General features: G+C 40.4%; 1 protein-coding gene across 1 annotated transcript in view; it reads left to right on the top strand.

Moving 5' to 3' along the window:
- Window positions 1-13,182, top strand: part of LOC110989412 (CUB and sushi domain-containing protein 3-like) — a 73,647-nt gene extending 60,465 nt beyond the window's left edge. Inside the window, exons 17-27 of the mRNA XM_087131434.1 lie at window positions 1,547-1,663; window positions 2,869-3,234; window positions 3,585-3,707; window positions 3,953-4,069; window positions 4,688-4,808; window positions 5,051-5,122; window positions 6,464-6,535; window positions 8,127-8,198; window positions 8,763-8,834; window positions 9,055-9,147; window positions 9,285-13,182. Coding sequence (XP_086987560.1) covers window positions 1,547-1,663; window positions 2,869-3,234; window positions 3,585-3,707; window positions 3,953-4,069; window positions 4,688-4,808; window positions 5,051-5,122; window positions 6,464-6,535; window positions 8,127-8,198; window positions 8,763-8,834; window positions 9,055-9,147; window positions 9,285-10,518 — 2,459 coding nt within the window. The 3' untranslated portion in view covers window positions 10,519-13,182. The remainder of the gene's footprint in view (window positions 1-1,546; window positions 1,664-2,868; window positions 3,235-3,584; window positions 3,708-3,952; window positions 4,070-4,687; window positions 4,809-5,050; window positions 5,123-6,463; window positions 6,536-8,126; window positions 8,199-8,762; window positions 8,835-9,054; window positions 9,148-9,284) is intronic.
- The last annotated feature ends 605 nt before the right edge of the window (window positions 13,183-13,787 follow it).

The following is a 13,787-nucleotide window of genomic DNA, read 5'->3' as shown; positions in this document are numbered from 1 at the left end:
TTCTGGAAATTGAGGACATTTCACTGTGCTAAACATTGCAGGTTGTTACCACCATGCCTTAGAGGCAGACTTTATGTTAATTCATAATTTAATGAAGAAAATTGGCAAAAATGCTTCGAGTCATCCGTCGCTTTTTGAGAGGCTCTCTAAAGTAAGCGTTTAAAATTTCTTGAGGTGTTATAAATATCACAGACCCATGCACAGCCATCTTGCGGCCCATCTGGTGCGGGGAGGTACAGTATGCTTGGACGATGGTTAAGGGCTCTGACCTTATTTTGTTGACAAATGTTTATTGGATGGAGATATTTGAACATTTATATCTTGGGCCAACACTTCCACGAGCGCATCGCTCGTGTGCACTGAACGTAAATGGGGGGGTTAGGGTATTTAGTAATTCAAAATGCTTTATTGCTTCCAAAGCTGTAAGGGTTGCGTTGCACTTATAAAATTACTTATTTTGTTCTCTGTTTTAAGTACTATAAATTAATACATTTCGATTGTTGAAAGTTCAAATGTGGCTTTCAACTTCCGATAACTTCTGCTCGGCATCTGGGAAATGAACTTGAAGACAGAACTTTAACAAGTCTACCCCCCTAAATATGGAAAGCCACGTCTCAAAATGAGATTTTGTTCATTTAACTTTTAGCTGGAAACCAAGCTTTTTTGAAATATAACATCTCGTTTTATTCAAAGCAATCTAAAGCCAATCTCAAAGCATTCCATTCGAGTTACAAAATGACACGATGAATAGGACTTATGAAACTATTGAAATATTTGCCAGGGCGGGATATCAAGTTTGACGCCGCAGCAAGATCCTCAGCTTGGCGAGTTGTTAACTTGAAAAAAATGATGTACTTTCCTATGGAAAAATGTTTTTGAAAGGAGACTTGTCTTTGTCCCGCTGGTGCCTCGAGAAAGCTTCCCTTGTTGAAATGTTGGATTCTCCTTTCCTTAAAAAAGGCCTCAAGAGCCACGGTTTTAGCCTTTATTCAATTCGAGATTCGTAAAAAGAAAAGAAAAACAAAGAATAAAAGATGTCCAATGCAATATTTCTTCAATTTCTCAAGCCATGAATCAAGCCACTCTTTAATGTAGAAAAGCTTGAATTCATAAATGTTATTCACGCACTATTTCAGGGGTGGATCCAGGATTTTTCCAAGGGAGGGGGTTAAGCTGGAATTTTTAATGTCTTTAATGGCATTAGTGCACTTATTTTAGTTTTTTTTAAATATTTTTTTCACAATTTTTTTCTTAGTGGGGGTTGGTGTTTGACCCCCTAACCCACCCCCGGTCTGTGCCTGTATTTACGTGTACCACGCCCAATTAGTCTATTTTATATATCACCTAAAATTGAAATTCTTACACTCGTGCAAGCGTCAACAATTGCCCTGAGAATCAAACGGGTTAAAAGCTTAGTGAAAGTGTTTCTTTTTGAAAGCAGATTGAAAGGAGGGTCTTCCCCCTAAAAAACCCACGCCCGCTTGTCATTAGTCGTTTCTTCTGAAATGCTGTTACCAATCATCGTATTTTTCATTTTTTATCTCAGATAGTATAAGTTGCCCCGAGTTTTTCCAATGCAGGGAAACCAGAGAGTGTATTTTTTGGGATCAAGTTTGTGATGGAACTAAGCACTGCTTAATCGGCGATGACGAAACGAATTGTGGTAGGTACAGAGTTAAAGTTCGGGAAAAACGCAAATTGTTGGATTTTACCGAAAACGTAGTCATTAGCACCAAAATGGTTAAAAGATACAAAAGCTTTAAAGGGTTCATGAAGACCTCCGTGGACAAACTGCTAATGAATTGTTTAAATATTCACTAGTATGGAAACAACACGATGGGGATGTAAATATGGAAAAAAATTCCTTTCTTGTGGTTAATTTTACTTTTATTCCTAACAATTGATGGCGTTATTTGTGACGTACGTTTGAGAACCCCCAATTATATCCAGGCATCCTCTTGAGACGCCTCGAACGAAGAGGAGCATAGACATTGGACTTAAAGAATTTACTTGGCCGCAGAATGTTCGAACGTGTAGTACACTACACATGTCCACGTGTAAGACGTCCCTGCGCACGGGAAAAGCATATGCACGTGGTAGGCCATCGTGTGGGCAATTGCATAACATGTTGGTGTCATGGCGTACATAAATGGGACACCTGGACCCATACACACGACCATACAAAACGTTTTTGCTGGAAATGCGCACTGCACAGTTTGAAGCTCACTGTAGGTCCTGACCATTTGGCTGTGGTCAGCCTTTATACTTTTGATGTCCAAGTTCGTCTAAAGTTTGTTTCGGTTGGAAAGTGATGCAGGCTTACCCTATCTGTATAGGTGGCAACAATTTGGTTTGCATGATATCTAAAAGCATTCTCAAATATACGTCACGAATATGCAGATTTTCTATGTTACTATTTAGAGTGTCCTCTTTGGGCGGCCTTTTCGCTAATTATTTAATTGACAAAAAATTGAAGCGCAGTTTTTAGGTGCTGAGAAGTGCAAGAGCCTTTCAAATAACTCTTTGTGGTCAATTTGTGAAAATTGATCGTAGCGTTCTGGCGCAGGACCCATTTTCCCCAAACAGTTGAGCAAAAAAAACGTATTCACTGCAGTGCTTAATGCGCGCGAACAGGGGCATATGTAGCCTCGGACTTAAAATGACCGTAACAACAAACCCATGTTTGAGTTCAAACCGTTGAAGGGACAAAATACAAGTGTTTACAAGAGTGGTGACACTTAAGCAAATGCTGGCCAAAGACCTATCTGATTCATTTCCGGGCAGAAGCATCCGCAGAAACCCTCTTCTGCTAAATTATGTCAGTGCGTATGTTTTGTTTGTTTGTTTGTTTTATTTTATCATCGTTAGATCTCTGTGGAGAGAGTGAAATCCATCTGGAGGAGGATCTTCCCTACAATCTGACCTCTCCGAACTACCCCGACCGGTATCCCAACTACCTGAGCTGCCACTGGGAGTTTAGCGCTTCAAATGGATTCATTGTCATCAGCATCTTGGATTTCAAAACTGTGACATCGTCTGACTTCGTCACGGTAGTGGGGCCGGGTTTGGAGCTTGGGGATATTGCCGAAAGGCCACCAAACAGTTTGCGCTTGTTCGGAACAACAAGTGTTACGAGAGTAACTTCAATGCGTCCAAACATTCGTGTTATGTTTCAAACTGATGGGTCATTCAGGAGAAGGGGTTTCCGAATGAAGGTCGAGGTATTTGAAATTTGTGAGTACCACATTTCCCCCATTGCAAAGCACACACATTCAAAACTTGAGGACAACAAACTCATTAAATATCGCAGTATGTTTTATAGCCTATGATTTGGTGGGTGTCACGGATAGTTGGATCCTCATGATTCTTTTCACTGTAAAGTTTTCCCTTGTTGCTTACCACTGTGAGATTTAGCTTTCGTATGTTTATGTTTTCAAACAAAATGTTTTGTTGGCCTTCACATGTGCTACAAGGAGTCACTGCTATTTCTCAATGTCACCCACGGCTGATTCCGAGTTTCAATGAAGATTGTGTTATTTTGTGCAACAGTTCAAACAGTTAATTTTCAGTGTGTTGGTTTTTAGGGCCGAATGAGTGTTCAGGTGAGCCTGATTTTCAATGTGAGAATTCAACGCTGTGTATTTCGCCCCAAGCTGTTTGTAATGGCTTTACGGACTGTCCCTACGGATTCGATGAACAGCAGTGCTGTGAGTATTTTTCGCACGTTGTACAAGGTCCGTAATATGGTGTGGCGTGAACTGTTTCTTCATATCTTTTCTTAAGTTTGTTTGATTGTTTCTTTCCGAAAATGTATGAAACGTTCCGGAAAATTACAACCCGATTACTGCTACCAGCTGGAAGGAAGGGTTTCCCCCAGAACAGACATGAACAAATGTTTTATAATTTAGTTAATATTTATTATCTTTGTTTTCGAAAAATGTTTTCTGTCCAGACAATATTAGCTGTCCTGGGTTTTTCCAGTGCCGAGGAAGCAAACAATGTATTCTTTGGATGGAAGTCTGTGATGGCACCAAGCACTGCTTGCTCGGCGAAGACGAAAGGAATTGTGGTATGAAATTAAAGCTCTGAAATGTTCCGTGCTAGCTCTTCAGTTTTTGTTCTAAAAAATGTTTATTTGTGACCCACTCTAAAAAAGGGCCCTTAATTATGCTACGCCTCTGTATATAACAGACCGTTGCCTACATCTGTCAGAGATAAATTCTAAATTTTACCGTATCTCGGAAACGGAATTTGCAACAGAGGTCAAAAATACACAAATTTTACTCCACATTAAAATCAATTTGTTACACATAGGCTTAAGGGCCATTTTTGCCGAGCCAGACATACTTTCTCAGTTAACCCAGAGAAAAACAGAGGTTCTCTATCAGTTACTTTTGAGACTTTGCTCTGCAACTCTTTAGTTCTTCATTTTCAAATCAATTTATCCGTGCCATGCTTGGACCCTCTCTGGTGTGAAGGCTCTAACCAAAAATTTCGGAATAATGTTTCCTTTTTTTTTTACTATATGACTAACTCTTTCGAACAATGTTGAACACCTTTCCTATGACCAGTCAATAGCCATTATTGATTTGAATTTTTTTTGCTAGCGAAACATCAAAAATCGTTACTAATGAATGCTAATGAACACTCAAGCTAATTAGCGTCTACCTCAAACTGTCCATTTCAGATGTGAACCGTTGTCCAAGTGAGTGTACGTGCTACTATAATAATGACGCCCTCTATGTTAGATGTCAATCGGGATGGACAGCGGATACAATTGATAACATGGCAGCTATTACGAATGTGCTGTAAGTGCATCTGTGACATGATCGCAATACAACTGCTAGAATAGGCCAAAGTTTGTTGCATGTGTAATATAATCAATGTGACAAACAGCTCCCATTTCAACCTGTAACTTGGGATATCTTTACGTGTTGGTGTCATAGCGCTTTCTTATCGGTAAGTACACCAGGTCACTTGTGTTCTACGACGACATACCTTCGAGTATAAAAATTATATCTCTAACTGCAAGTTTTATTAATCGTTTCAGAGAACTTACTGGTGGCTCTGTCAAAAAATTGGACCAAGGCCTTTTGAAACGATTCCTGAAGCTTCAATCCCTGTAAGTCAGAGAGTTATTTGACTGTAAACGGCTTGTTTGAGAGGCTTGAAGGGAAAATCATGTAAATGTACAAACAACTTCACTAAGTGGAAAAAGCCAATGCTTGCGATGCTGGAGTGTCGCAAGTATCGTTCCGCGTGTTGTAAGCGCTTGTGCAAACGGAAACAGATAAACCTTCGGAGGGACCCGACTCTTAAAACCTCAAGACACGGCCTCAAACAGGCGTTTAAACCCTTTAGGCATGGTCTACAGCAGGCTCTTGAGCTACTCGGTCACGGTCAAAACAATTTCTTTAATTAGTGCCATGTGGAGTAGAACAGGTTCTTGAACTATTGAAATCCAGTTAGAACGTTTTTTTAAACTCCCTCCGCACGTTCAAGATCAGGCTCTTGAACCTTTGAAGCACAGTCTAGAACAGGCTCTTCAACTCTTCTGGTACGGTCAAGAACGAATTCTTAAAATCTTTGGGCATGGACTAGAACAGGCCTTTGAACATTCATGACATTTTCTGAACAAAGCTCTTGATCTCTTGAGGCACGGTCCAGAACAGACTTTCGATCTCTTTGGGCACGGTCTAGAAAAGTCTCCAGAACTCTTGAGGTACGGTCAAGAACGAATTCTTAAACTCTTAACGCACGGTCTAGAACAGGCCTTTGATCTTTTGAGGCATGGTCTAGAAAAGGCTCTTGATTTTTTGAGGCATGGTCTATAGTAGACATTAAAATTGTTGAAGCAGGGTCCAGAACAGGTATTTAAACTCATGAGACACGGTCCAGAACAGGCTCTTGAATTCTTGACACAGTTCCAGAACAGGATCTCGACTCTTTGGGCACGGTCTAGAACTGGCTCTTGATCCTAGAAGAGGATTTTGAACAGGCATTATCAGATTCAGCGCAGCCAAGTCATCCCCTCCACCCATTTGTCGATTTTTCCATTTTGAAGATTGGGAGATACTTCCTCATTTTACTTTTTTCCATTTCTTTCTTTGGCCCTCTATATTGATTATTCAATTACTTCGAAGATTTGTTTTCTTAAAAAAATATATCAGACGCACCCTATTCCCCTTTCAAAACCGCAAATGCCCCCCCCCCATTTTATAGATCTGCCAATGGCGTGCTACAATTTTTAAAGAATGCATAAGTAAGCCACATCTGTTTTATGATTTCTAGCATCCATCATGAAAGGAGAAAAAGGACAGTAAAACAAACATTATGCAATAAATGCGCTTATTGAGTGCACATTCTGGCCTGCCTGGTAAAAAACAACTGTCTGTAATATCCAGAGCTTTCCCAAGGAGTTCGTTTCTTCAAACCTATTTATTTTGTTGTTTTTGTTTTGCAGGTTCCTCACCAACAATGGCATACGAGACATCCAAACGCTGTCATTCGATGGGTTGAGCAAACTCCTTTGGCTGTAAGTTTGGCATGCAACATGACAATCTAGTTACTTCAGTTTAGTTCATTAACTGACCTTAATAGTTGAACTTTATCCGAGTGTTTCGTACCATTAGCAGATGCAATACACACAGCAAAACACATTTGCAATGAATAACACGTTAATTGAAGAGTGTGACGGACGCTGTGTAGTAACTGGGCAGTGGAGTTCAATGGCTACAAACCTGATGGTAGCTTCTGTGAACGTTTTAAGCAAACACGAAACGTCTTACTACGCTTAACACCGCTCTTAGGGCTCCAATATCAACAAAATTCATGCATCTTTTTGGTTTGCCAGAGTCCTAAATGAATGACCTGTGTTTTTCACACTTTTGATTAAATAGAAGAGCGATTAATATTGATCAAGAGCCGTCCCGTGGCTTGTACTTAACGATTCATAAAGCATAGGCTCGCGGAGGCACGTACCTCTAACGTATACCGTAAAGGGGTACGAAAAGCAAAATTGGGGAAGACTCTGTGGAAGTTATGGTTTTTTAAACTTGTTTGGCTGTCTGACTCACATTAGTTACTTATATATAGAAAAAATATGTGTTTATGTGCTTAAACGTTGATTAAGACCACCACGGTAAAATGGACAATGATTTATAATGGCACCCGATCCGACTACCCACCACTACTTATAAGTAAGGCCTGTAAGAACTGTGATTCTAATGTATTATCGTATTATGCAATGCATTAGGCAAACTGATAAGTGAGACCAGTCAGCGTCACGAAAAAGCCTCACTTATAAATTTGCCTACTGTATTGCGTCATACGGTGATATATTAGCATCACAGTAGTGTTGGGATAGTCGGATCGGGTATTAATGTATTATGTAGTACGTGCCAAATCTCCATAAAAGGGAATTGTTTATGACAACTGGCGAGAGGGCCGGCCTTTGTTTTTTAATTGACCGTCTGATACAGAGAACGGACGCTCTAATGGTGTCCTTAGCTACCGACTTGGGCCATTATTGGCGTCCATTCTCCTGAGTGGATGTTTGTTAAAGAACGACCAAAGACATAGTTATTCTCTTTTATTCTATGATACTAGGATATTTTACTGCAACATATTTAAAAACAATAAGTGGTCACCCGATTTGACTATACCCCGTCACGGTTGATAAACAAGGCTTGTATCGCAAAATACCATCATTGGAAACGTAGAAGTAGTTTATTATTGTATAATGCGTATAGTTGCTAAGCCAAATTTAGTAAGACATAAAAATCAAAAAGACGCTGAACTGAGCGTTTTTCTCAGAGAATAAAAAAACTTTAGTGCAAAAAAAAATTGCAGGAATAACCTTTAAAGGTAATCTTTTTTGCATATGCAAACAAACTGAGAAAACCTGTCATTATTGCATTACGTGCACTCCACGCACCAAGCTCAATCGGCCTTGCTTTCCAAATTTTGTGCCAACGATCCAAACGTAATGCCGTTGCAGCAATACACATTAATTGCTTCACACGTCGGCATTTTGCCACGAAAACTTTGTTATCAACAGTGGTTTGGTTAGTCGGTTCGAGTTAGGATATACAATGGTGCCGGTTTTGTGTAATATCTTTGAACAGGAATATCTCGCAGGATAATTTCACCACTTTAGCAAATGACGCCTTCAAAGGACTCGACATGCTTCAAGGAATGTAAGTGCTGTCAATTTTGTTATTTTTTTTCGATCGCATGAGAGTACACTGGGCTGTTTTTTTGGCCAAGGATGCGATGGAAAGTAGCGGATGCTTGTGGTTTTCTAAATGGCGGCTGCCTATTGGCTGGCTTGCAGTGCTGTGGGTTTCTTTTTTCGAACGGTTATCGGCACAATACAAGCCTTTTGGAAGTGATCTGAGTTCCCCTAAAATTTTATTGTAACTTTGTGTTTGTGTGCAAAAAATAAAACGATGAATGATTGGAACACTAAATATGAACAGATACAACAGCTTTTTTGTGCAAATGAGTATAAAAATTTCAAGGCTCGACAGAGGTCATCCTTTGACTTTAAGGTCTTTGAAGCCAATGAAGGCCAACGTTTTAACCTCTACCCATAATTCCACTAATTCGTTGGCTCCTTATTACATACTTTATTACTACACACTGACTACAGGTGTCTCTCATTACTACCGTATAGGAGGAACCACAAATGAAATTACCAGAAAACAGGTAGAAAGATCATCGAAATTACATTTTGCATGGTCTTCTTCTGATTGTAACAGTGTCATAAAAGACGTTCCCTTGACAAGTATCGCGGAATTTGCATTCAGAGGACTGAAGGAACTCCAAATTTTGTAAGTATGATCTATTGTATGTTTCTTGTGGATTGCCCGTGGTCTAAAGTTAACACCCTTGTTATTTGTCTCTATCAATGATAGGGATGTTAGTTTTGACACCAACTCGGTTCTTTTTTGGATCTGTTCCTGGTTACTAATGATATGCACGCTTTTCCTTTTTCTTTCAAAGTTGGCCATTGTTGTTGGGTAGTGTTAAATTGTTTACCTATTCTTCCAGGGTGTTGATTCGCGGACAAGACGCAAAAGCAAGGGATGAGTCCATTAATATCCATCCGTCAGCTGTCCTGGAGCTCACCAAACTTCAAACATTGTGAGTAATGCAGTGCTTTCTCCAAAGCTGTAGGGCTGCCATTACCATTATCTACAGCTTGTAGAATGGAAAAAAAGAGGTCAGTCTTGTGATTGGTGTAATAAAGTTACTCGTGTTCACCTTGTGCATCTAAATAGGTATCTGGATGACTACCGTTTGTGCTGCGAATTCAAGAAGTTGCAGTCATTTGACCCAGCTAACTGCTTTACCACCGAAGAGCAATCGCCTCTCTTTAACTGTGGAAGTCTCATGCAGAACACATTCCTTCGTGTCTCCATGTGGTTTCTTGGCCTGAGCGCCCTGGTTGGTAATTTGGGTGTAGTTGTTTGGCGGTGTTTGACATCGGTGAAGGCAAACGTCGGCCAGGGTACCAAATACGTGCACAATTTTCTCATTCTGAATTTGGCTGTTTCCGACTTTCTCATGGGGGTCTACATGGTAATTATTGCATCGGCAGATTTAGCTATGGGTGAAACGTATTACACATTCGCTTCACAATGGAGACTGAGTACCTTATGTAAAATTGCTGGCATTATTTCAGTTTTATCCAGCGAGGCAAGCGTGTTTTTCATCACACTCATCAGTGTAGATCGGTTCTTGTGTGTTGTTTTGCCTCCTGGGAGCGTTCGATTGGCCAAGCCAACTGCTCAAGTAGCTGCTGTCATAATTTGGTTTGGGGCGTTCATTCTCAGTAGCCTCCCCACCATCTTGGTTGGCTCAGACGTAGATTCAGACGTCTATGGTCTGTCAGATGTCTGTATTGGCCTACCACTCATCACAAAACCTGCCAGCTACAGACTTGAAGAGGGGGACGTCGGCAGCCCATTTGGTCATGACAGTTTCAAGATTCCTGTAGCGCAGGACCACAGACCGGCTTGGGTCTATTCCATTGTTCTTTTTCTGGGTGTCAATTTGCTCTGTTTCATCATTGTTGCCCTATGTTATCTTGTCATCTTCATAACGGTCAGGCAATCTTATCAAAGGGTGAAGGGTTCACGGATCCGGGGCTCTACTCTCCATCAGTCGAACAGAGAAGAAATGAGCGTGGCGCTCCGGATGGCTGTCATCGTGGGGACCGATTTCTGTTGTTGGATGCCTGTTATCGTCATGGGTCTTCTCTCTCAGACCGGTGCCGTCATCATTCAGCCGCATATGTACGCCTGGACCGTGGTGTTCATTCTGCCCATCAACTCATCCCTTAATCCATACCTGTATACAATCTTCAGCATGATTTCAGCACGTTGCTCGGCTAGTGGTAGTCGAGATTCCTCAAACGCTGCTCAGCAGGGTGCACCAAAGTTAAGCACAAGTAGTGATATCGCAGTTTGCCGTAGGGCCAATACCTGCCCGGAGGATGAAACTCGTTTGTGATTTCCAACGATATATTTCTCAAATGTGTTTCCCTACACCATGTTAGGCCTATATTAATCCATAATATTCAAAGCTTCACCTCCTAAAGGAAGGATTGTTGTGGATCTAACAGAATCACAAATGCCTAAAGTACGAGGACTCACTTATGAGAATCGCATTCATGCCAAAAGACATACAAGAACCACCGACGACTACGGTTCTCTGAAATTCCTTTCGTTTCAAAAATTGCTAAACTTGATCAAACCAAGGGTGAGATAAAGAAACTGGGATAAGAAGGCAAGATATTTCAATTTATCTCTATACGTCCGAAAAACATTGGTCGCTTCAAACCTAAAGTTATACTTATGGGCATGTATTTGGTGTATGGTGTGATACCACAATGCCCGTATTTGATTGCTGTCCTTAAATACTTGTTTCCGAATATTCGCATACCAAACAAGTAGATCTCACGTAACAGATGCTGCAAGGTTGAGACAGAGTTGGGTGCGCATACAGCTATAATGATTAAGTTCTGTTTTTCATTGCATTAATTACATCATATAGTCATTTACTATTAGAATTAATTTATCACTTTCAGGAATTCTTAATACGTAAAAATACAGTTATACTATGAATGGATTGTGATAATTCATACTTTTATGGAGTGTATATAGAACTTAAAATTTCAAACGAATTGCCCTGTACATGGACGCCGTCAGAAAGTGTGCAGATATAAAGTCTAAATTTTAAAGATTAAGCAGCAAAAAAAGAGAGTTGGATCGTGTAGTTATGATTGATAAGTACATTCCACTTCGAAATTTAGGCAGCAAGTGAAGAGTGAAATTACATAAGTTACGGATCATAAGTAAAGTCCATTTTATGAATGAATGAATGAGCTTTTTGCCTGTTTACAAACTTTAATATTACACAAAGAGTGTCATCAGTAGATATAGTTAATGTTAAAACACGATTTCATTGTATATTTGCAATTGTTTCATTATACAATCAATTATTAATAAATTAATGTCTTCATAGAACAATTCATAGAACATAAAGTATTCCTAGTATTAACCTATTCTTAAATGACTGTGGAAAGTGTGTACATACGAAGTCGTTTTATGCATTTTCATAAGCGATTAAATATTTCTTGACCAAACTTAAACTTGCATTTAAGACTGGCTCAGGAGAATGGACAAAACTCATGTCCGACCCGCATTATCACCGTTTGCTCTCCTTGCAGAGCCGGTCTTAAACGTTAGTTGATAAGACTAACGGTGTTTATAAATGTAAATAAATATGTGCATGAACCGGAAAATGAACGCTGATAATCCCCTCGCCTGCGGCTCGGGCTTTAGTCGCGTCCAATCCCCTGAGCCCGTCTCAAAAGCACACTTTAAAACCGGCGGTCAAATGTATTCCACTTTTAATATTTAGTGTTGTGGTACTTCTACAACTGAATGTTTCCACAGAGCTTACCCTTTTTATTTGGATGTTGCGAAAAAGTGTGTAAAAACGAAATTTATATTCTTGTATAAGTTGTAAATTCCTGCTGCTTTCTTCAACATGCTTATACAAATCGTTATGACTGAACATTTGGAGAAGGCTAAACAACGTTAAACATGTAAACCAGAGTAAACCATACGCTTTACATGTAATATAAAAATGTGGCAAATGATCGCCGAATTGGATAAGCGTTCTGTGTATACAAACTACATACCTGTTCGTATTTTATCAACACACTTTCATATTTAATAGTTTATTGAGCACAAGAACAATTTTCAATAAGTGTCTCACAGCTCATGCCAATAGTCTTGGAAATGTCAAAATGTAATGAAAACGGCCATCACATCACGAGTCTGTGCTTCCCGTGGGTATGGTCACAGCGATTAGTAGAGACTGGGGTGCCACAAGACAAGGACAAGTCAATCCACAAAACAATACCTAAAGTTGGCAACTACAATAACAAAATATAATAATGATTTAATTCAATTTAAAAGATGATACATGAATATATTTACAATTACTTCCAATCTTAAACTTACATAAACGTCACTCAACAGGTATCAGCTATTACAATGGTCCAGCCGATACCTCTCTCCAGGTGATAAATTTTGCTGGCCTTCTAGAAAGGTTGCCCCCGGGGCAGTGAACATTCAATCAGGCCCAAAGTCCTCCAAGGGCTTGTTCACAATCTCAGGCTGATCATAGAGAATGAGGGTCCACACATACCTGGACATTCCACAGAACGGGGGGGGGGGTCCACACAGTGCGGGGCATTCACACAGAACGAGAATCCAACCAGAGTCTGGAGTTCAGACAGAAGAATGAGGGTCCACAAAGAGCGGAGCGTTCACACAGAACGAGGCGTCCTACCCAAGCATGGCGTTCACACAGAACGGGGTATCTTACCCAAGCATGGCGTTCACACGTACAGAACGGGGCATCCACCCAGAGCAGACAAGCTCCATACCAGATTGTCCCCCAAAAGTCTTGGCATACATTTCGATGGCCCAACAGGCATTATTCCCTGTGGGCGGGGCCAAGTGGCTACCACTATGCTGGCCCTATCGGGTAGCCAGTTTTCCAACTGGCAACTACATGTATCATTCTTGGAAGATATACATTTGAAATGCACTGTATTTTATAAGCATTAGCTGTCACACACAGTATGTGCATGCATGTGTATTCACACAGAAAGCTTGGGTGTGTCTGCCCTCTAATACATACATACATACATACACACTGCACTCCCCATCTGAATCAGTGGAGCATATCCAAATTTGCATAATTTGCACAATAAACTACTTCGAGCTCCATCGAAAACTCTTACTTAAGGGGTTGGCCAGTGCAGACTATATCAAAGTGCATGAATTTGGGCTAACCAGTCACGTACTGACAGACTTTGTGGCACAAAAGTGCAAATTATAAAGAAGAACCTCAAGGCCCGCAAGTCATGCAAGTCAACTGAACAACATGACTCTTGTGCAAAAAGGGCTTGGGGACTCATGCCAATAAATTAAAAGCAACTCCACACCCATCACCATTACCCCACACCTTTGGAATTTCTTTTTACTTGAATAAGTATAGCCGAATGATTAGCTCCAAATTAAAAACGAAATACCTACCTGTTCCCTAAAAGACGGGGAGCCATTGACTGACTGTCTGTAGCGGGCCTTTCGTCAGCAATTAAAATCCAAAAATCACGCCATATCCCCAGTGTAGTACCTGGACTCTTTGTAGCACTACTCCCGAGGCAGATAGTCTGGCTTCGGCAAAACGCATGATTCGTT

Source organism: Acanthaster planci, linkage group LG21, assembly GCF_054643075.1.
Source record: "Acanthaster planci isolate LZ-2023a linkage group LG21, COTS_SCS, whole genome shotgun sequence".
NCBI lineage: Eukaryota > Metazoa > Echinodermata > Asteroidea > Valvatida > Acanthasteridae > Acanthaster > Acanthaster planci.
The sequence above is the reverse complement of the archived record's forward strand: the minus strand, read 5'-3'. Positions and strand labels throughout refer to the sequence as shown.